Genomic DNA, 25447 nt, shown 5'->3' on the forward strand with positions numbered 1-25447 from the left:
CATCTTTCCAAGGAATTACTTTTGAAATTACTTGGTGCTATAGTGCAAACAGAAATGCACCTCTTACTTTCACTCGTGTTAGTGTTTCAAGTAAGTTTATCAGATAATGAGTTAGAAGGATACCTAATGACTTAATATCAGTATTCCTAGGGGAATTTGTTGTTTGCTGTATGGTAGCAGAGGGCAAGGTAGGTTGTCACAACTATTGCAGGGCAAATAAGGTTAACTAACTAAAGAAAGATGACATTAAAGAAAGGCATGAGGATACTGGACCAGAGGTAGAAAATTAACTTGTTATTAATGAATGCAACTGTAAGGCTGTGGCTTACAAATGACTTGTGTTCCACTTTCCAAGTGAGCTTGAATGTTTTGTGACCCTCCCTGCTAACTCTGGATAGCAGCCTTCATGTGCCTCCCTATAGCAGCCTCTGTCTATTCTTGTAGACATCTTCTCAGTCTTCAGTAACGGAAGAATTCTGCCTAGGAGTAAGAGTAGCTTGGTGTGGCTAAACAGACCCCTGTAAGAGTACGGATGTGTCTACATGAGGGGTTTGCTGCTGAGCAAACAGATTGGTGGGAATTCAGAGTCTACTAGTTGACATGTGGAACTTCTTTTTGGGTACCAAGTGTGGTTTTGCTGTTAAGCTGTGCACGTGTCACTGAACTGTGCTGAACTTCAGTAACACAAGGGAATTTGGGGAGAATGGTATGGAGAAGGTGTGAGAAGGCATTTGGGAATTTTCCCTGCCCTTGTCAGATTAATGGTTTGTAGGGGTATGAATGAGTGAATATCAGTGTGGGCAGTTCCTGCAAAATCATTTGGTTGGTGGAAATTTAAAGTAAACTACCGAAGTGTGAATGTTCTTTTTGGGTGCGAAGTACCTTTTTGCTGCTAATCTTGATTTACTTTCAATGTAAATGGAAAAGGCACCATAACTAACAAAACAAATATGTCTATATGATTATAGGAAGAGTTTTATTTTACAGTGTTTCTCTTATAGACAAACTGTAGGAATGTCAGAAATAAGTCCCTGAGCCAGAAAGAGATTTTTTTGGAGTAGGTTTTAAAATTGTATCATTTAGTTTTGTTCAAGTGGGAAACACTTTCAGCCTTGTGATGGAAAGCATCTTGAGGGTTAAGAGGCTGCAGCTGGATGTCATGGTTTAACCCCAGCTGGCAACCAAGCACCATGAAGCAGCTTACTTCCACACACCCAGAGGGATGGGGAGGAGAATCAGAAAGGAATGTAAAACTCAAGGGTTGATACAAGAACAATTTAATATGTAAAGCAAAAGTCACATATGAAAGCAAAGCAAAACAAGGAATCCATTCACCACTCCCCATTGGCAGGCAGGTGTTTGGCCATCCCCAGGAAAGCAGGGCTCCATCATGCGTAACAGTTACTCAGGAAGACAAGTGCCATAATGCCAGATGTCCCCCCCCTTCCTTCTTCGTCCCCCTGTTTACATACTCAGCATGACATCATATGGTATGGAATATCCCTTTGGGTAGCTTGGGTCACCTGTCCTGGCTGTGTCCCCTCCCAATTCCCTGTGCCCCTCCAGCCCTCTGGCTGTCAGGGCCCAAGGAACTGAAAAGTCCTTGATTCAGTATAAACATTACCCAGCAACAACCAAAAACCCATCAGTGTCCTATCAGCATTGTTCTCACATCACAGCCAAAACACAGCGCTGTACTAGCTACTAAGAAGAAAATGAACTCTATCCCAGCTGAAACCAGAACACTGGGGTAGTAGTTTTAAAGCAGAAGAGAGTGCTGGGAAGGAAGGTGGAAGCAGGGGTAGGGGGAAGGAGTGGCAGACAGGATGGGGGCTGGAAGCAGGTTCTACAAATTTGAGCTGTTGATTTGGGTTGTTAGTCACAAATATTAGTTCTCAATAGTTAAGCTGAAGACTTACCAAAAACATATAGTATACTTTTTATTGGCTTTATTATTTTCTAAAACTAAACTTGTTACAAAGGGAAACAGGAAAAAGTCACAGATAGCTATCTAGGTTGAAGCTGCTATGACAAGGATCCATGAAAACACAAAGCATAATTTCAGTGGAAAACAGAACTCTTAAATTGTAATGCTTTGCAAGACTTGGGGAAGGCCTGGAAGAGGATATATGGAGTTGCAATGATGCCGTGGTGGATTTTGGACTAAAAGGAAACTGATACATTTGTAGCAAGATCAGACTTAAAATCCCATCAGTAGGAGGAAGGTGTTAGCAAACTGGATTTAATGCAGAGTAGTGAAATAACTGAGGTTGGAAGGATTGAGTTGGGAAGGTAGAGTGTTTAAGCAATAATAAACTTAGCTTGGGTAAACTAATAAAAGGGTGAAGGGTTGTGTTCAGTATTTAAGAGCAAACTCACAGAACCATGCTCATAAGTAGGAACAACAGGTAAACACTTAGCTGAATATCAGGAAAATGTCCCAAGTATTATTCTGAATAGGTTCGGTCTCCCAAAGGTGATGGGGGGATACCTAAAAGCTGAGCTTGATTTGTCTGAGCTCTTTTTCTGTTTGTTTTGGCAGACTCTGAGCTCTGTTGTTAGATTTCTGACACCAACATGAGGTTAGTCTTCTACAGAGGCAGGCCTTGCTCTGACTGATAGGAGATAAATATAAGCAGGGCAAATACCAGGATGTATTTCTTTAAAGAAGAAATATCAGAGGAAGGAATTCTGTGCTGGTCGGGGGAAGGGAAAGAAAATCAACTGGTTTCTCTAAAAACTGCTGCTCATTGGACTTTTCCTCCTTACAAAATTTTTGTGGAAATGTGTGGGTTAGTCTATAAATTTGAAGTATTGTAGTAACTTTCCTGTGCTCAGATATGATTATTAGTTAGTTTTAAAATGCCTCAATATTTTGCACCATGTAGAAACCTCCTGGTTAGAGGGGCTGTTTGGTAAAATGTGAGCACTAGCTGTTTCAGGCAACTCTATATTGTTCCACAGAGCCAACACAGAGCAGATGTTACCTTGCTCAGGACCTGCCAAATAATTTTGGATTACAAGGTACAACCCCCCTCTCTTCTCCACACTGTGTATATATATATTCATGGTAGGCCTGTTCACCTCACTGGATTAAGTGCCATTTGACCCCTCCTCTGTCTAAGATGCTGCTTTTGTAAGGTGTACAAAAGAACGCGCTAATGTAGTGATGGCATTAGTGCACGCTGGATTTGCTGTCTTCAGGGGGCTTGTTTCTGGAAGAATGTGTCTCAGGATTCCTGGTTAAGTAAAAGGAGGTGATTAAAGCATTTCTTTTGCTGTTGTACTTGATCAAAGGTAATAGTAGCAGGAACTTTGCTTCTAGTATTTTCTTTCCTTGTGATTATGTAGTTTAAATGAAAGCTCTGGTTGTTGCTGGGATAACCTTCCCTATGCTTATGCTGGTGAGCAAGGCCTTCAGTCCATTTATTGCTCTTGCATGTCTGTGCCTGCTGTTTGCTATTGAAAGGATCAGTTTTTTGCATCTGTAGGATCATTTCCTGTAGTTTTCCCATCGCTGCATGCTGTGCTCCAGTGTGTGCCAAAAACTGCCACAGGTTGTGGAAGGAAGTGTTTTGCAGCTAGAGCGGAAGCTTACTGACTCTTCTGCTGCCATTATATGAATTGAATGTGTCTTAAAATTACTCTATTAGGGGAAGGGACTGAGATTGTTCTGCCCTGAGGAGAGAGTTAACAGGTTGGAAAGGAGTCTTCAGAGGTGTAATTTAGGTCTTGAATTTGATTATGTTGAAAGTAGGATTATGGATGTTGGAGCAGGTGTTGTGGTTGTATTCTGTTCAGGCTCTATATGAATTTGTGCATGAAACTGGAAGATCCCATGGGAGGGTTGAGTAACTTCTCACTGTCGTTGGGGATATAAGAGGAAGTTCTTCCACTGTTTGGGATTAATCACTGGTTATAGACATGTTCATACAAATTTTGTCTGCTACCATAGTGGCTAAGATATTTCTGAAAGCAGAAATTAAAGGGGGGGAAAAACCCTCCCCAAATTTTAAATCTGCAGAGCAAATTTCTAGAGCTTCCGATGTTTCCAACCACCATCTCCTTGTGTTGTTTTCCACTAATAATGAAAACAGGATTGCTTATAAAGCAGAAGGGTTGAAATATGACACTATGCTTTCAGCTTGTAACTGTTTCCTTTCCTAAATTACAATAGGAGCATGGAAAAACTCAATAGAGGAATGGACAGCAGAAGATTGGAATGAAGATGTAAGTGTACCTTCTTAGATAGACTGTTTATTTACCTTTTTCAGAGTTTTTGTGTTGTCTTCAAAAACTAAATGTTCAAAGTAATACTTTGTGTGCATGCAATGATATTTCTTACTGTTACTTGCTGTAATTCCTGTTTAAAATATATACTTAGATAAGCTTGGTTTTTAAATAAAATTGAATCAAGAAGTATTTATTTTGTTGGGTGGAAAATACATAGATAAAATTAAGTTTTATCCCAAATTAAGTATTTGTGAATTATAATTCTTCAGTGCTGATGGGTGTTGTTCACATACTTCCCCCCTACTATTGTGTAGGGATTTAAAGCCATATTATCACAAGACTTCTATGTAATTAAGTGCTGAAGTTTACTATCAACTTCAGGCTCCTCATTTGATGCTTTTTGTTTGAAATCTGTATAATCGTTCCTCTTGGCTTACTTCATAATATTAAAAAAAAAAAAGCTAGTAGTATGCTGAAGTTAGCACTTAATTGCTTCATTCCTGTTGTTTTATCATGTGTTGTCTGAAGTATTACAACAATTTTGGCTCTCATTCTTTGAGGTAAGAGATCTTAATGTCTGCAAAATATTTGGCATTTGTGATCAACAAGTGTGAGAATTGCATTTGTGATTAGACTTTCGGTTATTAAAGTCTAATCTGTTCAGAAAACAAACTAGGTAGCAAGAAATATGGAAAGGAAAACTTAGCTTTTAAGAAGTTTTTCATCTTTTATAGGAACATCCGTTAATTCATCTTGAGAAGAGTAAGAGATTGTCTCAGAAGTCATCCTTCTCGTCCCATCCTGTAGGGTGGCATGTTAGTGTTATCCCTAGAAATGTGTGAATGTGTCATATAACAAATATGAAATCTCTGTCCTTACCTAACGACAGGGCTGTGTCTTTTGAGAAAACTAAAGGAAACTCTAAAATCCCTAGGTCTTCTGTATTAGTTACTGCCATCAAAAGCTGGCATCTGTTTTTTTTTTTTAAACCTGTCCTCTATTTCTGCAGTGTATGCTAGAGGTGGACTAAGGATAGTGAAAAATTATGGCCTTGTTCTTGCCCGTTTGCTGGTACAATACAGCATTTGTAGTACAGGAGGAGTGTTGAGCAATGCTGACTAGGGATAGAATTTTTTTTATTAAACCTGAGTAATTTGCACATGAATCTTGAAAGAACAGCAGATGAAATCTCTACCCTGTTGTTAATTTTTATTAGAGTGCTGGAAAAATCACTGTAACCTAGGAGAATGTTGTTCATGTGCTTATGTTCAGAAAGAGTGAATGAAATGAATGACAATCTGTGTACAAATTAGCCCAAAATGTCCCAGAGGAGGAAGGAAATACTGATTCATCGGATTTAAAAATAAAAAGCATAAGAATACAGCTTGTGCCATTCAGTGTAGTCTTATGGAAAACAGGTCCACTTCAAATAAACCTGGTTTTGGTCTTAAAGTAAATTACAAGTTAACTGTGAAGATAGACTATGTCCTTACATGAGATTTGATCTACATCTTTTGTTCTGAAAATAATTACATGCTATCACAAAAAAAAATCTGCCTTGCAAATTTTGACAAATAAATCTTTTGTAGGAGGATCATTATTGACTGTGAGCATTTATAGGAGGACTATAAAGGAATCCAGTCCCAGGCCAGATGCCTTCTAGTGTCTTTATCAGTGATTTGGAAGAAAAAATCACTACTGAATAAAATGTGTGGGAAATCCAAAAATTATTGGAATGGCAATTAAAAGCAAGCCAGTCATGCAGAAAAATCTGAACCTATGCTAGACTTAACCTGTTCAAATGAAAAATGCTTTAATATAGCCAAGTGCCCATTTGTTTTATAAGAATAATGGCATGCCTCCAGAATAAGGGGCTATTTTCTGGAAAGCAGCAATTGGAAAATTTTCAGGATTGTAGTGGATGATGGAAAAAAGAACCAGCTCAGCATGATCTCCTAAAGGGCTGATGCTGTGGCAAAAAAAAAAGTTATTGTAGTCTGTCTGCCTGTAGGCATTCTTCCCTGTCTCTTAATCCTTCTTGATCTATATTGCTGTATGTGGACTCTCCTGAACTTGATTCTTAAGTACTGCATCCAATTATTCATTTTTTTTACAAAACAAGAGTTGTGGAAAATAGCTGGAAACTATTTACCGATAGAATTGGTGCTTGAGAGTGAGTTTTTTAGTTTACTGAATCTGAAAAGGTTATTTTATTAGCATATAACGGGATCTTGTTTTGGTCTAGCAGAAAAATACAATAATTATGAACCTGTGGCTGGAAAATGGAGCTGTGTAGTTAAATGTATAATATGCAATTCTAGCAGCATGAATACTGATTAAAATGACCAAGGAGGCTTATGTATTTGCTGTCTGCAGATAAAGACCAGGTGTTTTTCTGAAGAATATTTTTGTTTAAATGTGGTGTTTCCTAGTCAGATACAAGTTAGGAGCAGGTAAGTGAAATTTAATGTTGTTTGACCTAAGAAGGATTAGATTATTATTATTTTTTAAGTCTAATAGTCCTGTCTAGTATTTATCTGTAGTAGTGAGTATTGAGCAAGTATAGTAGGTTGTCAGCATGCTCTTAAATAGTGGAAAATACTTGTGGTGAAAATAGGTTGCATTTTGTTAAAGGGATATTCAGGGCATGGACAACAAAGGACCAGACAAATGTTGAGGTACTGTAGGTGGCTCTGGACTTTCCTCTTAAAATTGTGATCATATTCTGGTTGAAGAAAGTAAAGATTAACTACAGAAACTGTCAGAAGAGTAGAAATACAATACATACAAATTGCTAGAAAGATGAAGGCAAACATTTTCTGTACAATGTTGGTAGTTTAATTTTTATTTGAAACAGCAGCAACACTTAAAACACTCCCACTAAAATACTTTTTTTAAATTTCTTTAACTTCAGTACATCATATCAAAACAGCTGTTATTTCAGATTTGTTGATGTTGAGTTTTTATGAGGATGCTGGAGTATATTTTCTTGTTCCCCTCAGCTATCAACTGGCCATAGAAGCTGCTAGGTAGTTGTTAAAATATATTGTTTGTTTGGTGATTGGAGAATTATTTTTCAGCTCCTGTTACTACGATAAAAGCAGAGAAATTTCACTGCAGATGGAGTGAAATACCCTTGTGAGACCCATGCTTGCAAATGGTTCACAACTATTCATTCAGTTCTGGGAAAATGCCAGAGCCTCAGTGAAAGATTTGCAAGTATAGTGTACAGTGAGCATAAATAACTTTGTCAGGAGCTGATAATACTACTTCTAAGAGATACTAAATACATCTGCACAATAAAACTTTCCAGCTGCTGCTGCACGAAGCATGTGTTTTGACAAATGCCATAATCCCAGCAAACTTCTGAATTAAGTGCTTGATTGGAACTTGTAGCAGTGAGCTTGCTACAGGCTGTAGTGTAAACTTCAATGTAGCCAAGCTGGTAGCTGGAGACTTGTATTTTGCATGCTGGCTCACTTGAAGAGAATGTTTCTTCTCTCATATGTCAAGCATGCTTTTGCATTGTCACAAACATCCTCAGGCTCCTCCTCGATTTGCTTAGTTTTCAGGATGCATCAGTATTTTGGCCACAGTTAGTCTTATCCTGGGTTACGTGAGCATAAGAAACAGTTGACATTACAAATAATTTAATATTAAGCCAATGGATTATAGACCACAGGCTGCTGCTCATGCCATTAGCTGACCTCCTTGTGCCATATAATGCAGGAGTCTCATAACACTACAGAAAGTACAGTACACGTTCTAAAGTAACATGTATGGTGGGGAGAAGGCTGAACAATAGAGAAACATCCTTTTTAATTGCAAATATGCTTGAGCTGAATCTTCTTTCTTTTTAGTCAGTACAGTTGTGGGCTGGCAGCATTATGAATGGGACAGAGTTGTATTCCAGAAAGATGGGATTAAAATACGTTGTATTGGCAGCAAGGGAAAGGAAATAGAGGGAGTAATTGTGGTGGTATTCATTTTTTCATGAGTGTTGCACGTAAGTGGGTGCTAGGAGAGTACATGAAACATCTGAACTTTGCCTCTGAGTAGTAAGTGATTTGCTCTGTCAGCCCTTCTGTGTCCTGCTTAAATCAAGTGTTTCATAGGAAAATCTCAGATGACCATGTTCAGGGATATACATGCTTTCAGTAAAGCTGCCCATGGGATGGCAGATGAAATTGGCTCGTGTTTGTGATGTTCTTTAAACTGGGCTGCTAGTAATGTATGCAATTAAAAATACATAATTTCCTGGAAGAGCTATATTCAAATGTCATATTCTAAAGGGATTCTTTGTGAATATTTGAATAGGTCAGGTATTCTTTAGTCTAAATACACCAAAGTAGTTAAAGGTGTTTTTGTGCAAATTTAATTTTATATATAACCACTATATATGCATTTCTCTGTCTTGTTAAACCTAACATGTACTGGCTTAAGACCTATTCTGGTTTGCAAGTATTCCTGCCCATAGAAATTAATTAGCCCTAGGAAGTTGTTTAACTACTATTTTTTAAAAAAGAAAAGCTATTTAAAAAAAAGACGACACTAAAACAACCCTGATACAAACCAAAATCACTTCCTTTCCCCCCAAAACTGTAACCAACCAGCTCTCCCTCCCCAGCTACCTGTGCAAGTATCTGTCTTTGTTGGAACAGCATGGTGAAAGCAGTACAGTTTTCTGCTGTGGACGATCTGATTGGTTCTACTAGTATAAGCAATTACATAGTTCTCCTTTTATTATTGTGTTTGAACTCATGCTTGCAGAGCAATCAGTTTAAGATGTTATTGCTGCCTCTAGCAGAAATGCCAAGAAGGAACCACGAATGCTAGTTCACTGTACATACCTGAGTGTAAACCTGCCTCCATTGGTGATGTGAGCTGAAATGTAACACACAAGGATACATTAAATGAGTAGGAATGGTGCAATGCATTAGACTTTTGCAACAGGACTTATTGGAGCTGCTCTATTATTGAGTCCTAATTATGTCTGCACAAGGTATCTTTACACTGATGATATACCAGCTGTCATGTTAATTACTTTTTACTGGTATATTTTTTCAGTTAAATTATTGCACAAACTGATGTACTTAAATTGATATACCATTGTGTGTGTTCAGTAGATCAAATTTCCTAACACTAATTAAATTGGTACTTGATTCTGTGGAGAAGACTTTGCTGAAGTTTGGCTACATGGGTTGTTTTTTTTTTCTTCTTTTTAAGCAGAGCTTGCAGCATAAGTGGTTGTAACAGTAGTTTGACTTTTATTTTAAAGTACATAACCAAGATGGAATTTCTGCAGACGTCACAGTGCTGAAGTGCAAGCATTTGATTAAAATACCTCCCCCCTTCTTTTTCAGCTTTCTGAAACAAAAGTCTTTACTGCTTCGTCTGTTCCAGCTGAGAATCATGTGACTCCTGGGCAAAGGTAAGCTCCTCTTCCACTGTTTCCCTATACCTTAAAAACCTTCTGCTTGGTGAAGCAATGTGAGCTTGCACATATAAAATGTTGACTAAAACACAGGGCAGCCCTAGTCGGAGACTGGTCAAGCTGATTTCAAAATTGCGAGAGCCTTGCTTGCAAATAGTTGGTTTTGTGGGTTCCTGTGTTACCTGTTATTGACTATGGAAGTGGAGCCAAACTGACCAAATCAACAACCATAATGTTGAGAAGACCCTGTCTGCTGCACAGACTGCTTACAGGCAGGACAAAAGTAGCTGGGAAGAAGTTTGCTGCTGTTGAAGAGGAAGCTCTGGCTTTGTTGTCCAAAAAATTGAAAGCCTGTCCCTGTAGATGCAGAAAGTGTTCAGAATGTAGTGCTTTGACAAATAACAGAAAAACTTGTGTTGGCAAGAAGGTGAATTTCCTGGATAAGCATCTCAATTACTTGTCTTAATTGATGATACAGAGTTCAGATAGAGAACCAAAAATATAGCAGTTGTTGCTTGCCTTTGCCTTCACCAAATACCTGGCAGATAATGATGTGGATGGAATCAGTTGCTTGTGTTAGCCTCAGGTCCCAGGAGAGCAGGTTAAAGTTGTGTGATGAAGACTTCTGTAGTTGGATAGCATGAGATCTGAAAACTAGATGGCCTAATGGTCCCAAAAATTCTGATACAGCTGTACTGCTGTACTCCAGACTGCAGCAAAATTTTCCTTATAACATGGACTTGTGACTTCCATGTCATCATGTATTCACTCAATTGCTGCATGTGTGTCTTTATTGTCCTCATACCCACCCTATACAGATTTAGGACTTTATCCCTTTAAAAACAGCAAGGGATCAGTGTGATATACAGATGTTATGGTTTAACACCAGCCAGCAATGAAGCACCACACAGCTGTTTGCTCGCTCCCCTCCCCCAGGATGGGGGAGAGAATCGGAAGAGTAAAAGTGAGAAAACTTGTGGGTTGAGATAAAGACAGTTTAATAGGAAAAGCAAAAGCTATACAAGCGAGCAAAGCAAAACAAGAAATTCATTCACCACTCCCCATTGGCAGGCAGGTGTTCAGCCATCCTCAGGAAAGGGCTCCATCATGCATAATGGTTACTCAGGAAGACAAATGCCATAATGCCAGTTGTTGTGTCGTCGTCGTAGTCCCCCTCCTTCCTTCTTCCCCCGTTTACATACTCTGCATGACATCATATGGTATGGAATACCTCTTTGGGTAGCTCGGGTCACCTGTCCTGGCTGTGTCCCCTCCCAATTCCCTGTGCCCCTCCAGCCCTCTGGCTGGCAAGGCCCAAGAAACTGAAAAGTCCTTGATTCAGTATAAACATCACCCAGCAACAACTAAAAACATCAGTGTGTTATCAACATTGTTTTCACATCATAGCCAAAACACAGCACTGCACCAGCTACTAGGGAGAAAATTAACTCTATCCCAGCTGAAACCAGGACAACAGACAATGTGGATTTTCAATATATATAATGTGCTTGCAGGCATGATCCATTCAAACATAATGTATCTTTTATGACTTGTCTCCAGTTACTTGGTTATACTGATCATAAAAGTTATGTGATACATGATGTTATAAATTTGATAATGTTTGAAAAGAGAGCAAAGATAATTTATATTCTAACTTTAGTGGAAATTTTCAGCTAGAAGAATCTTATTTTCTGTCAAAAAACACTATTCCACCTCTTTTTGTATGGCAGACAAGCAATATTCGAGAAGACTGTTAATCAGTAATAATTCTGTTGCTGGTATGGTAGCTTTATTAGCGCTCTCCTCAGTTTCGACACAGCCTAATCATGTTTATTCTAGCGAAACTTTTTTTTTTTCCTACAGCATAGATTTGGTAACACTGCTTCAAAAGCCTGTGACTTCTACCCAAGAGACAGAAGGCAACTCATTTGAGGCTCCCCAGCAGCAGACCTTTGGCCAAGCTCTAGTCTTTACAAATTCTCAGCAGAGCACCCAGATGGCATCAGGAACTGGCAGCTCTAATGCTGTAAACTCTTACTCTCCTCAAAGTCTGGTAAAACTTATCTTATGCTTTCTAAATATTCTTCAGGCTAAAAAACTTTCTTTTACGTGTGTGCTCTCTCTCACTTGCTGTCTTGTGCACTCATGCTCTCTCACTTTTTTCTCTGGTTTTGCTAAGTAGTTGTTACTTGGATTACATGAAATACTTGTATTAAGTTTTGAGTAGAGAGCAGATGAGTTTACTGCATGCTGATTTAGGATGAAATCACTTGTTTATAGTGAAGAGTTCTATGCCAGAAAACTATGATGTGTTATTTCCAAGCACATATTTGACTGCTCTTCGTGTAAATCTGATTATTTCTGAATCATTTGTGAGGGCTTGAAATCAGGCACTTGTATGTATTCTTTGAAAAATCAGTTCAGTTATTAGTAAATGCATGCTATTTTGAGGTGTGTGAATTCAAGTAAATCAGTGTTGCTGCAATCAGTGGTGGCAGTTGTTTCTGTGATAACCAGAGAGGATCTGGCCATATGCTACAACTGCTGAATTTTATTTTTTTTTTTTTTATTGGTCATTTGTTAGTAACCTAGGACTGAAGAGGTTTTGGTTGCTGCCAAATAGCAGTTGAAGACATTGACCCTATAGTTATGTTCAAATGACTTATTTAATACTTCACTCCTTTCCCCCTTTTTTTTTTCTTTTGTTAGTCTGCAGTTCTTTGTTCTGGCTTTGGAGAACTTGGATCCTCTAAATTGGCAAACTCTACTGGATCTCAAATCTTGGACCAGTTGAAATCTTCAGGATTGGGTCAGTTTACCTCTCACCAAAACAATAGTAGCTCTACCACCACTACCACAACTACCACATCATCCTGGGATCTAAAACCACCCATTACTCAGTCCTCAGTCCTTAGTCAGCTTGGTAAGTGCTCTATCATAGTTTTCTTTCTCTCTCTTCCTCTCTCTTAGCCTGCAAGATTTCTTAATGCCAATGACAGTTAAAAATGGCCTTAAAGAAAAAGCTTTTTCTAAAAATTGTAATCCTAATAATACAGTTGGTTGCAACATTGTAAATTTTATGCTTACTTGCTGGTAATAGATGTTATATCATAAAGTAAGTTTTGATAGACTTAAGCCTATCCATTAACATCATTGCATCTTTAGAAGTTGTTGAACCTTCGTGTAATGAAATCTTTGAATTCATGTGCTTGAATATTCAAGTGGGACTTTGATGCGACTTTATTTCTCAACGAATCCTGGAAAATATTCATTTTCATTGTGTCTATGCTGCTTCTAGCTGAGTATAAGGTTGTACAATATTTTTTCTTTCCCCAATTTTTTCTTCTAACCATTACATGAATTTTGAATGAGTACTATATATAATTTCTTCATAATGTACATCACATCTCAGTTTTCTTTCCCTAGTGTGAAGTCTACATGCGCTGAGAATGATGCAGGTTACCTATTTTGTCTATTCATAATTGTATGGATTTTTCATTTAACTGCGTAAAATCAGTAGAAACAGTGAAAATGATAACAAACTTTTTGCAGTGTAGTTCCCACAAGTATTTTCACTGTGAAGAGTGATTAGCTCTTGTATCTACCTCGTGTATATTTCCAGATAAGCAGCCAATTTGGTAGCAGTTATAATCTTTTACACACAGCAATTCTGAAAAAATGCTTATATGCATTTTAAGTTGCTTTCTTATGTACTTTACCAACTGAATAAAAAAAAAACCACCCTTCACATCACAAATCCTGTAGATCTTTTACAGTTGTTGACCAATGCTCTGATCTGCTGCTTGGCTTTCAGCATCTGAAAAATACAAAAGGGGAAGACTTGGGAAAAAAACCTGTCAGTATCCAGTGTCTCTTTCAGCCAGATTGAGATGGTAGATGACTTTGTGTTGAAAATATTCCTCTTTGTAGGGGCAGGAAAACCTAACTCATACCACCTCTAAATTGCAACTCCAGACCCCTTGGAAGTAATCACAATTTATTGGTGCAGTTAATTTCAATGAAACTTGCAGTGTTGAATTAAAATAATTCATAACAGTTTTCGAGGCCTAATGTGTGATGATATGTGACTGTATAGATAGGTTTGTGTTCGTATATTTGAAGAAAGTTAAATAATGCTTGCCCATGGCTGTTTGTTTAAAGTAGATAATATCAAATGCTGGTCTTATTATTGCAGTGACAATGTTCAACGTGAAACTTGTGTGATGTCTGAAAGAGACTTGCACGCTATAAAATCATAGCTATTGAATGTGTCAAGTCACCTGGATTCTTTCATAAAGATTTAGAAGTGCAAAGAGCAGAATTTAATGCTTTAATTATATTTCTTTTCCCAATGCTGGACCAGACTTTAAATCACAGCCTGAACCATCCCCAGTTCTGAGCCAGCTGACCCAGCGACAGCAACAACACACACAGGCAGTCCCTGTTCCTCCTCCTGGGCTGGAGTCATCCTCCTCCCAGGTAAAACTCCAAGAGCCATTGCCAGTAGACGCCTCTACAGCTGTTAACAAAATGTTACAGCTCCCCACTGTCTCTATGGATAACCAGGCAGTGACTGCTCAGCAGAAACAGATGAAACCACCAAAACGGAGGATAACTCCAGTATCCAAGGTGGGTAACTGAGTGGTGGCTTGTCCTTAGTAAACAAACATACAAAAGCTTGTACCCAAAATAGTGTGGCCAGCAGGACTAGGGAATTGATCATCCCTTTGTACTCAGCGCTAGTGAGGCTGAACCTCAAATACAGTGTTCATTTTTGGGCCCCTCACTAAAAGAAAGGCATTGAGGTGCTGGAGTGTGTCCAAAGAAGAGCAAAGAAGCTGGTGAAGGGTCTGGAGCAGAAGTCTGATGAGGAGCAGCTGAGGGAACTGGAGCTGTTTATCCTGGAGAAGAGAGGAGGCTCAGGGGGGATCTTATTGCTCTTTCTAACTACCTGAAAGGAGGTTGTAGGCAAGTGGGGGTCAGTCTCTTCTCCCAGATAACAAGCGATATGACAAGATGAAATGGCCTCAATTTATGCCAGGGGAGGTTTAGATTGGATATTAGGAAAAATTTCTTCACCAAAAGGGTGGCGAAGCATTGGAACAGGCTGTCCTGGGAGGTGGTGGAGTTACCATCCCTGGAGGTATTTAAAAAAAATGTAGTTGTGGCACTTAAGGACATGGTTAGTAGTAGACTGGGTAGTGTTAGGTATACAGTTGGACTTTATGATCTTAAAGGTCTTTTGCAACCTAAATGATTCTATGATTCTGTTCTATATAGAAGTTGCTAAGGAGAAGAAGAGCAAAGACAGTAGTCTATTTCTTGTTTACAAAGCAGGAAATTCTAAGATGGGTAGTATTTTAGGTCCAAAATACAGTGATGTTACCTTTTCCAAGCACACATCTGATTGCTCTGTGTGGAAAATGACTGTTGCAGAGTGATTTTTGGATTGACTTAGCCACAAGATGAATATTGACTGAAGGGGGATGGACACAGATGATACTTTGATATTGTAGAACAGTATGGCTTACTTTTTCAGCTCCAGGGCACAGAATCAATGAATTAATTTTAGATTACGAGAACGTAGTTAGTTTATGTGATGTAAAGTGGGGGGGTTGTCACAGAATCTAGTTAGCAGTGAAGGCTAGAGGCAGTAACTGAAGAAGCCTGTAATTAAGGGAGGAGAGGGTGTCAGTTACTGGTATCTCTAATACAGATAGTGCATACAAAGGAATTAAATCTGCTTTTTCCTCCTTTAAGATTCCTGCCTCTGCAGTGGAGATGCCTGGATTGGCAGATGTGACAGGGTTAAATGTTCAATTTGGAGCTCTGGAGTTTGGATCAGAGCCTGCACTCCCAGAGTTTGGATCAACTTCAAGCTGTGAGAATACCAGCCAGGCCACCAACAATAGCTTGTACTCAAAATCTGTTAAGTACGTGTGAGTTCCCCTTGTGCATTTACATGTTGTCTTTAAGGGGTCAAGTTTGTGCCAAAAACATCAAGGCACAGTTACCATGATGACTGTAAGGCTAAGTGCTTTCTGTGGATGGCATCTTAAAGGAGAAATTTATTTTCTAATGATAATCAAAGTCTCCCTGGATGGGTCAATGTGAAGTTGGAGATAACATGAATGTAAATAACCTTATGATAAGCTACCCTTTATAGAATTGCTTTGTCATGTTTAACTGTCCTGACTTTCAAATTTGTTTGAGGGTTTGTTCCTCACAACCCAAATCTTTCTGCTCTTGATCCAGGAGAAATGACCCTTGTACCATATATGTGTGTCAGTAGATTGGCATCAGATTACAGATCTGATGGTTCCTATGGAATGAGAAAAGAAGCTAGGCTTTCAGTATGCAGAAGCTTACTGAAATGGTAAAATAGCCAATGATAAATACCAACATACCAGTTTTTCTTCCTTATTAATTCAAAAATTAGCTTCAGTAAAAAGCTTCCTGAAATTAATTCAGAAATACTAGTAAAAATGAACTTTCACATTGATTTTTTAGTTCTATAAATTATTTAAGCTGCATGTTTTAAAATATTTTTTCCTCTTTGCATAGTTCACTCTGTTAGACTACTACTGTAATGTTAGAATTCTATTGTAAAAAGAGACTGGATGTTTCTCATCATATACCAGATGTTATCCATAAAGTTGTTTAAAAAAAAATAAAATTACAATCCTGTCAAGGCAAAAAAAAATTCTTTGAGAAGGTGGAAATAACATGACTGAAAAGTGCTTGTGTATAAACTGTTGTTTTGGTTAGACTGGCAGGAGGAAGGTGAATGGTGTTTAGTGCAGCTGATGGTTTTGAAGCAGTGATTACCAGGGACCAAAGCAAAATTATGTATTATTTTTCATAATTAGATTTTTTTAGTATAAATAATGTAGGTTTGACTACATGTTTAAGGTAGTTCTAGATAACTGTATAGGAGCTGATATTTTCATGAAGGTATTTGAGATGTTGTTTACAAAGATGATGATTTTTACTTTTTCCAGTGATCCTTTGAATACCTCTTTGCCAATATCCAATACAGTACAGGAGTCCACCTACACAACCTCTGCCATCACCTCTTCCAGTCTGACCTGCTCATCCCAGAGCACTAGCCCAGTAGCAACAACTTCCTCCTATGACCAGACTTCTGTGCATAGCAGGATAGCATACCAAAGCTCCATGGCTCAGTCTGAATCGACCCATGTTGCAGTTACAGTGAGTGAATTTCAGAAATCGGACCTTGAAAAAGATGAAATATTCTTATCCATGTTAGATTTGTATTACCCTGCTATGTTAATATTTTAACCAAGCCAAGTGGTATTTTTGATTCCTGAGTCCACTCTGTTGGGTTTTTTCTTTTACTATTGTGTAGCCATTTTTTGTATTTGGGATATAAGAGCTTCTGATCTTATGGGGTTTGACATCTTAAATTGCTGTTTGACCTTTTTTTCTTAGTAACACTTAACATTCTAATTGAGTTTCCTTCTCTGAAGCTTAGGTTTTAAAACAAGGAACTACTTCTGTGTATAAATATTAGTCATGGTATTCTGCCATAACTTGACACTTTCTATCCAAACATATATTATTAAATTTATATGGCACCTAGAAAATAGATCCCAAACTGTTTGTGGCCCCTCCAGCATTACTCTTGTTGGATTTAAACAGCAGTGGGAATTAGTTTCATGTTTTATTTAAAAAAGCATAGGGAGAGGTTCAATCTAGAACAGAGGATCTTTCTTAAGAGATATTCAAAAGCACCTACTCTCTTTGTATATGGAATGTAGGTTTGTTTTAAGAGAATTTATTAAATGTTTAAGGAACTTGTAGGAGGCTGTAAGTTTATTTACTTCAGACCTTTGTTATGTAATGGCTCAGTCACACTTGTCTTCTGCACTAGCTTGTATGTACGGGTGAGGATCAAGTCTAGACTATGCTTGTTTTTCAGTGTTAACCAAAACACAACTGGTGCTTCTCAAGTCTTATCTTTCAATGGGAAAAAAAATGGTGTGTTTGTGTAACTTGGATAGTTCAAATTCTGAGTTGCATTAGATCAAAAGCACAACCATTTCCTATATGTGTGTGAACCTGAAGTTTGTTATATACAGTGCATAGGAAGGTCTCCTGCTGATGGGTGTGGTATGGGCAGTGTATGGGATTCTGCATGTTCAGGACACCTTACACTTGAGACAACTTTTTTTGTGGTTTTTGTTAAAGGCAGTAAAAAGTTAATTTTCTGCCTTTTTTGTCTTTCAGTTTAGAATGAATATAGAATTTTGCATGAAGCACATGTTCAATGTATGATTCTGTCTGAAAACTTAATATACTGCTAAGATGACATTAATTTCTTCTTTGTTTACAGAACGGGCACAGTGGTGTTAGAACACAGGCAATTCTTGACAGTAAGTTTACAAAGCTCGGTTGTACACAGGACTTTCTGATCTTTCCTTACTATTTGTTGCGTGCACAACTGTAGCAGTGACATCTGGTTTAAGGTTTTATATTGTTCTCACTGGCTAATTTTTGGCTGACCCATTTGAGTTTATTTTGTACCTGCATAGGATACACTGCTTGCTTCTTGACTAAAACTGAAGTATGAAAGCAGCCCTATTAAATCTACAAGCTTAACCAGTCTTAGAATTGGAGAATCTGCTTTGTTGCTGCTTTTTCTTTTGAATTTATCTACCAAAATTAATTTAAAATTAAATTAATATAAAGTTTCTTAGCACTTCTTCCGATTCTCAATTGGGAAGCTGGAAGTAGCATTTAGCTATAGTGAAACAAAATCACATTCTTTGAATGCACCTCTCACTGGGTATACTGCTACTTGTACCCTGTCACAGGCCTGTGGGGAATAAGGATGACTAACATGCTTCCATCTGCTGGGTAGCTTGCTGCCTTGCAGCAGGGTGACAATAATGCAGTACTGGCTCTGATACAGGCATTACTGTTATCTTCGTCTTGGCCTGTTTCTAATATGGTATTTTACTTATAGCACCCCTACAGCTCTCTTCCTGGAGTTAAAAATAGTTATAGTATTAACTCTTCTGACCTTTACATGCTGCTCTGTGGAAGTTTTCAAGGGCAGCAGTGTGAATTAACATCTTCTGGGATTCTAACACTTCAATTTTATGTCTGTCCTTCCCTTAAACATCTCTTCAGATAGGTCATTAGTAGGGCAGGGTTTTTTTTAGTATACTTCTGAGTAGAAAGAAGTTGAGTATTCAGACGTGTGAACAGTGTTTTGTTAGTGCCAAGTTAATTTAAATGAGCAGGAGGAGTATATATGCCCAAAGAGTTACCACTTAAAAGATTGTTTTATATAAAACCAACTTTTCAAGTGGAAAACTTCCTTACTCTCATACACAGAATTAAACAGTTTATGAAATTCACTACAGGACTTGTCTTTTTGTGATGGAAAAAAAATCTGAGAACTTCTAATTTTGTAATTATTCTATAACTGCTTTTAGTCCCTTTTTCTATTCCAGTTCTCTCTTGAGAACACTTTTGGGTTTTCTGTATCTCAAGCACATAAACTGGAATCAGTGTTCTCCCATGTATCTATTTCATGCATCCAAACTATTTTGAAATTCTCTCTTCTTAACATTTGAAAGTACCGACCTTTTCTCTTCTGTATGTGCTGATAATATTTTTAGTTTTCTCTCTCATCTTTGCTGCTGACCTTCAATATCCAGATCTCATGCTGCTTAAACCCTTAGTTCAAAGTATGGCTGGTGTTATAATTCTGACCATCTTGTCTCCTGGTTTTCATTGCCTTGCATGTTCAGGCATCTTTTGAGGAGTCTTGACGGTGATTCTGTCCCTTGTATTGAGGACATCTACTTTTACTTCAATAAGGGAACTCTGCTCTAAATGTATTGAGAGTTATAAATGTTACTTACCTCCTGGCAAGATACCCAAGTATCAGGTGATATAGTTGCCACATTCATAACTATGTTACTGTTTGTCACTTGAATTTCCTTCTCTGTTGTCAGTTACCCTCATGCTTATTGCCAAGGCCTCTTGATTTCTGTTTGCACAGCACCCAATCCAGCAACCTGACTTAGGTCATTTAGCAAGGAAACCAAACCAATAATGTGAACTAACTGTAATGTGTAACTTCCGAGCATATGTCTGACATTTGGTGACCATTCTAAGATTGTCTTCACGTGCATTGCAAGTTAGTGATGGTCCACTGGGTAGTGGTCTCTGGTGTGGTATGGAAACATGCCTTCTGCTGGGCCAGGGCTCAACTCTGAGTTTTATTGGTGGGTGAGTGCCTCTAAATCTGTGTATTATCTTCAGAGGATAAGAGATAGGTTTAGAAACCTCTGAGTATTATGTTGGGCAGTACAGAGTCTTATTACAGTATAGTGATCCTTTGGAAAGACACGATGTGATAAATAAGTTCTACTCTGTATAGCCTTAAAAGTAATATTTAATACTAAATGCTTTTTGTTATCTAGGTTAAATAAAGGAAAACAATATTTGACAACTCTTTAGCCATTAAAAGTGCTTAATGCTGTGTTCAATTGTGGCCTTTTATTGTAGCTTCTTTTATTTTATTGCATTATACATTTGACTCAACTCTCCAAACTAAGTTGTATGTGCCCTTATACTCCAGTGATCTAAGTCTCAAACATCAAAGGTGCTGTGTAGGTTGGAATGAAGAAGCAGAGCTGTAGGTAAAAGATTTGTACAGTGCCTTGAAAAGTACAAATGACTTCTGTTTGTGGAACCAAATACAAAAAAAAATAAATTAAATTAGGATTGATTTGTGAGCAAAAGTTAGTAATCCCAGATAGGGGGAGATGAAGTGCAGAAGTCTGTAGTTCACTACATGTGTAGCAGTGAAAATTATTAATCTGTTGTAGGTGAAGAGCTTAAAGGGAAAATGATAGTTCTGTTGCTGTTTGAGTTTTCATTAATAGCCAGATTGCTTGATACTGTTACTAGTTTTTAATGGTCAGATTTTTTGTAAACCAAGGGGAGAATGCAGTTTTCCTGTGTCCAGGCTGGGATGTCTATATACTGGAATTTGTCTTTGAATGACTTTTTTTAACTTGTTACAGCTACTTCATCAGTTCTGGTGCCTAAGACAGAGTCTTCTCCTTTGCTGTCTTCTGCTGGTTCTCTGCCTAGTGTGGTATCTACCACTTCAGCATCGCAGCATGCAGCAACGTTGCCCAGCTTGCCTCAGTCCAGTGATTTGGCCAGCAGCTCACTTTCCCAGTTAAGCAGGTACGGTAGGAGTTGTGGCAAACTGAAAGGGGAATTTTGGGGAAAGGACAAACATGAGGGTGATTGTGTATGGGACTGTCAGGCACCAAGGGCCCCTTTTCTGACATTAATTAGAATTAGGAGAGAGATTCAGAAGAGACTGGGATGTTTCTGGTTGCAAGTATGAGCTCTGGGCTGCCTCTTAATGATAGAGCAGCTGCTGCCCTCAAGTTTTTATGATATATGAAAAACCTCTGTTTCAAGGGGCTCTTGCTTCAGTCATGCTAGCTAAATTGATTCCTCTGCTTTGTTTTTCCTACTTTGTCCACAGTGCCTGCTGTTTGTATAGTGTTGTATGTTTAAAAACATTCCTTAACGGTTTACTTAGTGGCTAATTTTGAAATATCATAGTTTCATTTATATTTGTATTTTTTAATTAAAAAATTGAAATAATTCCACAGGTTTAGTGTATGTGTGTGTGTAGCCTTTTTTTAAGACATTTCCTTAAGACACTTTGAAATATCAGATTGGTGTTCCTGGAAGTGCATTTAGCACAGCTTAGCTCTTTTGCACTCTGATTTTTCATTGCCTGTTATTTGAGCTTCGTTCTCAGGCAGGTGACATCTGAGGCTATGCTGGTTATATTTTAATACTCGCTTTTGTACTGTATTAATATAAGAAACTAATTTGGGCTATCACAGGGTTTTTTATGTTTCATAGCTAGGACATGGCTGATTCTCTTTTAATACACTAGTGTTTTCTGTTGAATAAAATGGTAAATGTGTCAAATAACAAGAATTATTCCATTCACATTAGAAACATCATCTCCCCATGTTTATTTGTTTGAAAAACTGTGTACATAGGTAGAAATTTTAGTTGGAGGATTGGTGCTGTTGGACAGGTACCAAGCACCATTAAAAGATGATGCCTGAATTCCAAGCATGTTTGACTTGCTTGTGTTGCTGCTCTTGTCTGTCTCTATCATAGGTCAGATGGTCAATTAAGGCTTATCAGAAGAGCTGGGGAGGGTGAGCAAGGGAGTAGTTTAAAATTGAATATTCGACTGAACCATTTCTTTCCTTGCTGCCTGAAGTAGTGTTGTTATAATTCTTGCAGATGGGGAACAGAGTCAAAGTAAAATTAATCTATGAAACTGCCAAGACTTATTCTGGTCCTATACTTCGAAGAGCAGCCAGAGGTGTTTGCCCCTAAATCAGGGCATATAATTTAGCCTGCAGCTTTATGAAAACTGCTGTATATTCTTGTTGCTATTGCCATAGAGAACACAAAAATATTTGTTATGGTTAGGATCTCTCTTGCTTCTGATTTCATGAGGGGATTTTTGAGCACCAAACTATATGTATTTTTATGGCTTTGTTTTGTTTGCCTTTGCTCAGTGTTAATTAATAAATGCACCCCCACATATGGAGGAGTGTACACATACCTACAATTTTTATTCTTTAACTAGTATCCTACCTACTCTGTGTTTGTATATATTTATGCACGTTTACATACATATATATTTAAAATGTTCTAGGAAAAAAAGTTTTATTAATCCTTTACAATTTCTTTCTAGCTCCCTTTCCAATAATCATAGCAGCCTCTCCCCTGCCTCAGTGCTGTCTTCGAGCACATCGCATGCAGTAAGTCCTATTTTCATTTCAGCAGACATTTGGCATATAGTCAGTTTATATGATGATTAAGACCCTCACTTAAAGTTCATTGTGTCCCAGTATGCTAAGAGCTGAAACAAGAGCCTTATGTCAGGGAAGATGGACTGCCAGCCCTCTGGTTGTAAAAAAAACCAAAAAATCCAACAACCACCAACCAAACAAAACCAAAAAGTCTTTACCACTTGTGATTTGTACTAGATCGGGAATAGCTATTACAGAGACTTGCTAGTCACACAACTGCAGAGGAAATTGTCATGCCAGCAAGGGGGGGATGGAATAAAGAATTCTTGTAACAAATGTATTTTAAAAAAAATAAAGTCTTTGAAGTGGCTGTCTGAAACTTCTACAAAATACGGGCTGTTAGCAGTCTCCATTAGAGAGGTTAGCTGGCAAAATGCAGGTGATGGAATGATACATGTCATGACAAATGGCTCATGGCAGATGACTTTAGAGTTTATCATGTGGCGCTGTTGTCACCTGTGTATTTAATGCATTTGAGATAAGGCAAATGGTATTGAACACAGTGCTCTAGATGGGGGTGCACAAACAAAAGTCAGAGAGACACTGCTTTGTTCTGTGATGGGGTATTTCAGTACAATCCCAGCTGGGGTGTGCAGATAAGTTACTGCTTTTCTTTATGCCTGTATTTTGGTTTGTAATGCTCCATTCCTACTGAATACATAACTTAAAAATTTACAATTACCCAAACATCGTCTTTTTCTGTTCTCAGAGTTTTGGCTTTTGTGTGTTGATGATGCTGTTTTACAAGTGTCATCAGCTAAGACACTGTATTGTGCTGGATTCAAACCAGGAACTTCTTTTATCTTTGTGTGTTCCTGTAATACTTCTGGTCTGCGTTTGCTTACCATGTAGACTCTGTTGTGGGGCATTGCAGTTTTAACCTTAAATTCTACAAGTGCATTGAGGAAATCACAATAGCAGTGTCATGTATTTTGAAAACAAATACTGTCTTTTGGAAGAACATAGGAATTTAACATAACAAGTACTAGCTTAAAGGAGTATACAAGCAAAGGGCAAGAAATAATGCAATGGAGTGACATTTGAGTTATTGTGGTATAATTTTGTGATGATATAGCAGTTTGAACTTAACTCTTGTAGTAATTTCCTTTGAATAATTAAAAATCACAAGCATGCAACTTAGTTGCTTGCTTGGTACATAGCTAATGCATATCTTTTGCATGTGCTGCTGTTATTTAAAAGATTGTTGGTTTTGGTGTTTTGGTTTGTGTGTCTTTGTTCCCCATCTTCCACTGTGGATTATTTGCTCTGTGATCCTTATTCTTTTTGTCTCCTTTCTAGCACACTAGTGTTGAAAATGCAACTTCACTCCAGCCCTCAACAACCTTCTCAACTGTTTTAACCTCAGCCACTAGCACCGCCTCTTCAGTTGTCAGCATGGCAAGCAGTATGAACACTACAAACAGCCTTGGCCTGAGCGTTACCAGTGTGTCTATACCAGCTGCTAGCACACGGGCAGCTTCCTTCGTGTCTTCAGGTTTGCAATATTAACAGATCATATGGATAGAGCCAGAGGACTTGAGTCAGCAGGGCTGTCAGTTGAGCATCTCACCAGCTGTAACTGTACTAAGAAATCCACACTCTTGACTAGCATTTTAAGCATGCTTTATTTGCTGGCTTATCAAGTTGCCTGATTTTGTGTATTTGAAATATTCGGTAGGGTGTTATGTGACATTTATATAGCACATTCCATCCACATAGCTTTATAGACACCAGAGCAGTTCTGACTTTGGAAGTTTTGGGCTAGGAGATTCACTCAGTTTGTATTACAAGTTGTGATCAGCTCTTGGCTGTGAGTTCATATTAGCTTTAATTTCAGTCTTCTCTGTGACTTGATTTGGCAGCATCAAAATAAACTGCAGTGTCCTCATTATCATATGCCACATCCCTACTACAGAAAGGAAAAAAAGTGTTTGTTCTCAGAGTCATTCCACAGCAAATAGCACTTCGGAAAAAGGGTCCACAGAGAAGGTGGGGAGGCTTCTTGCACTGCAGTGAAAGCAATGCTAAATTCTCTCTTGCTTTTCTAATCAGCCTGAACTGCTAAAAGGAAATCCTATGGAGAGAATTGAATGTTTTTAAATATTAAGATCAACCTTACTTACAGAAGGATTTCTCATTCCAATGCCTTCTAAATTAAGTGTCTGATGACTGGGCTAAGTGCTTTTTTTTTTTTTTTTTTACTCTTCTGCTTCCTAGCACTGCTTCATGCAACCAAAACTGTTTCAGTTGTCTTCTCTTTGCTATTCCCAGCTGCAATAAGTCACCCACAAAAAGTATACTGACAACATGTTTTCCAGTCTATTGCTGGTGATAAGGGGGAATGCGCTGACAGCAGAAAATGAAAGGAGATAATTTGCTCTATAGATTGAGAACAACGCTTGAATTTTGCCTTCAGGAGAGGACTGAGGAAAGGAGAAGTTCCTGTAATTCTTGTAATCTTCTTGGAGGAAGTAAATTACAAAATTAGACTGATCTCTGATGGGACTGTTTTCAGTCTTAAGTATTTTGTTCTTTCCCTTGAGGCACAGTTAAACTCTTCAGGCTATTTTGAGCATTTTCATCAATCAGCACAAAATTCTTCTGCATAGTTCTGTTCTTGACAAGCGATGTCAGTGCAGCCACCAGGGCTTGTGAGCTCTCTTGTCTCGGTGCTGATGCCTTTTCTTTTCTAAAGGCTTGTTAAAGTGTGTCTCTTGATTCTACAGGCAAAGCTCCCCCAAACCTGCCCCAAGGTGTACCACCCTTGTTGCATAATCAGTATATTGTGGGACCTGGAGGACTTCTGCCTGCCTATCCAGTAAGCAATTTAATTGTTCCTGTCCTTGATTGCTTAACCCTTGGTGCAGGTGGG

The 25447-nt window shown here is 38.2% G+C and overlaps 1 protein-coding gene and 1 non-coding gene across 15 annotated transcripts in view; both read left to right on the plus strand.

The window, feature by feature from the left end:
• Nucleotides 1–25447, plus strand: part of LOC119140748 (ubiquitin-associated protein 2-like) — a 79141-nt gene that overhangs the window by 37780 nt on the left and 15914 nt on the right. For 7 of the 14 annotated variants that reach the window (XM_037372304.1, XM_037372295.1, XM_037372296.1 and 4 more), the window contains 13 exons: nucleotides 2965–3024; nucleotides 4178–4230; nucleotides 9597–9664; nucleotides 11531–11720; nucleotides 12377–12590; nucleotides 14031–14296; nucleotides 15428–15606; nucleotides 16669–16879; nucleotides 18024–18063; nucleotides 20734–20902; nucleotides 22458–22524; nucleotides 23875–24070; nucleotides 25302–25393. In XM_037372304.1, the coding sequence (XP_037228201.1) occupies nucleotides 2965–3024; nucleotides 4178–4230; nucleotides 9597–9664; nucleotides 11531–11720; nucleotides 12377–12590; nucleotides 14031–14296; nucleotides 15428–15606; nucleotides 16669–16879; nucleotides 18024–18063; nucleotides 20734–20902; nucleotides 22458–22524; nucleotides 23875–24070; nucleotides 25302–25393 (1805 nt within the window). The remainder of the gene's footprint in view (nucleotides 1–2964; nucleotides 3025–4177; nucleotides 4231–9596; nucleotides 9665–11530; nucleotides 11721–12376; nucleotides 12591–14030; nucleotides 14297–15427; nucleotides 15607–16668; nucleotides 16880–18023; nucleotides 18064–20733; nucleotides 20903–22457; nucleotides 22525–23874; nucleotides 24071–25301; nucleotides 25394–25447) is intronic. The other 7 variants (XM_037372298.1, XM_037372299.1, XM_037372309.1 and 4 more) reach the window with 3 other exon arrangements.
• On the plus strand, nucleotides 15032–15117 carry LOC119140940. The gene has a single exon (XR_005101787.1). It is a non-coding gene; the product is annotated as a small nucleolar RNA SNORD121A (small nucleolar RNA).

The sequence above is a fragment of the Falco rusticolus genome, chromosome W (genome assembly GCF_015220075.1).
Source record: "Falco rusticolus isolate bFalRus1 chromosome W, bFalRus1.pri, whole genome shotgun sequence".
Taxonomy (NCBI): domain Eukaryota; kingdom Metazoa; phylum Chordata; class Aves; order Falconiformes; family Falconidae; genus Falco; species Falco rusticolus.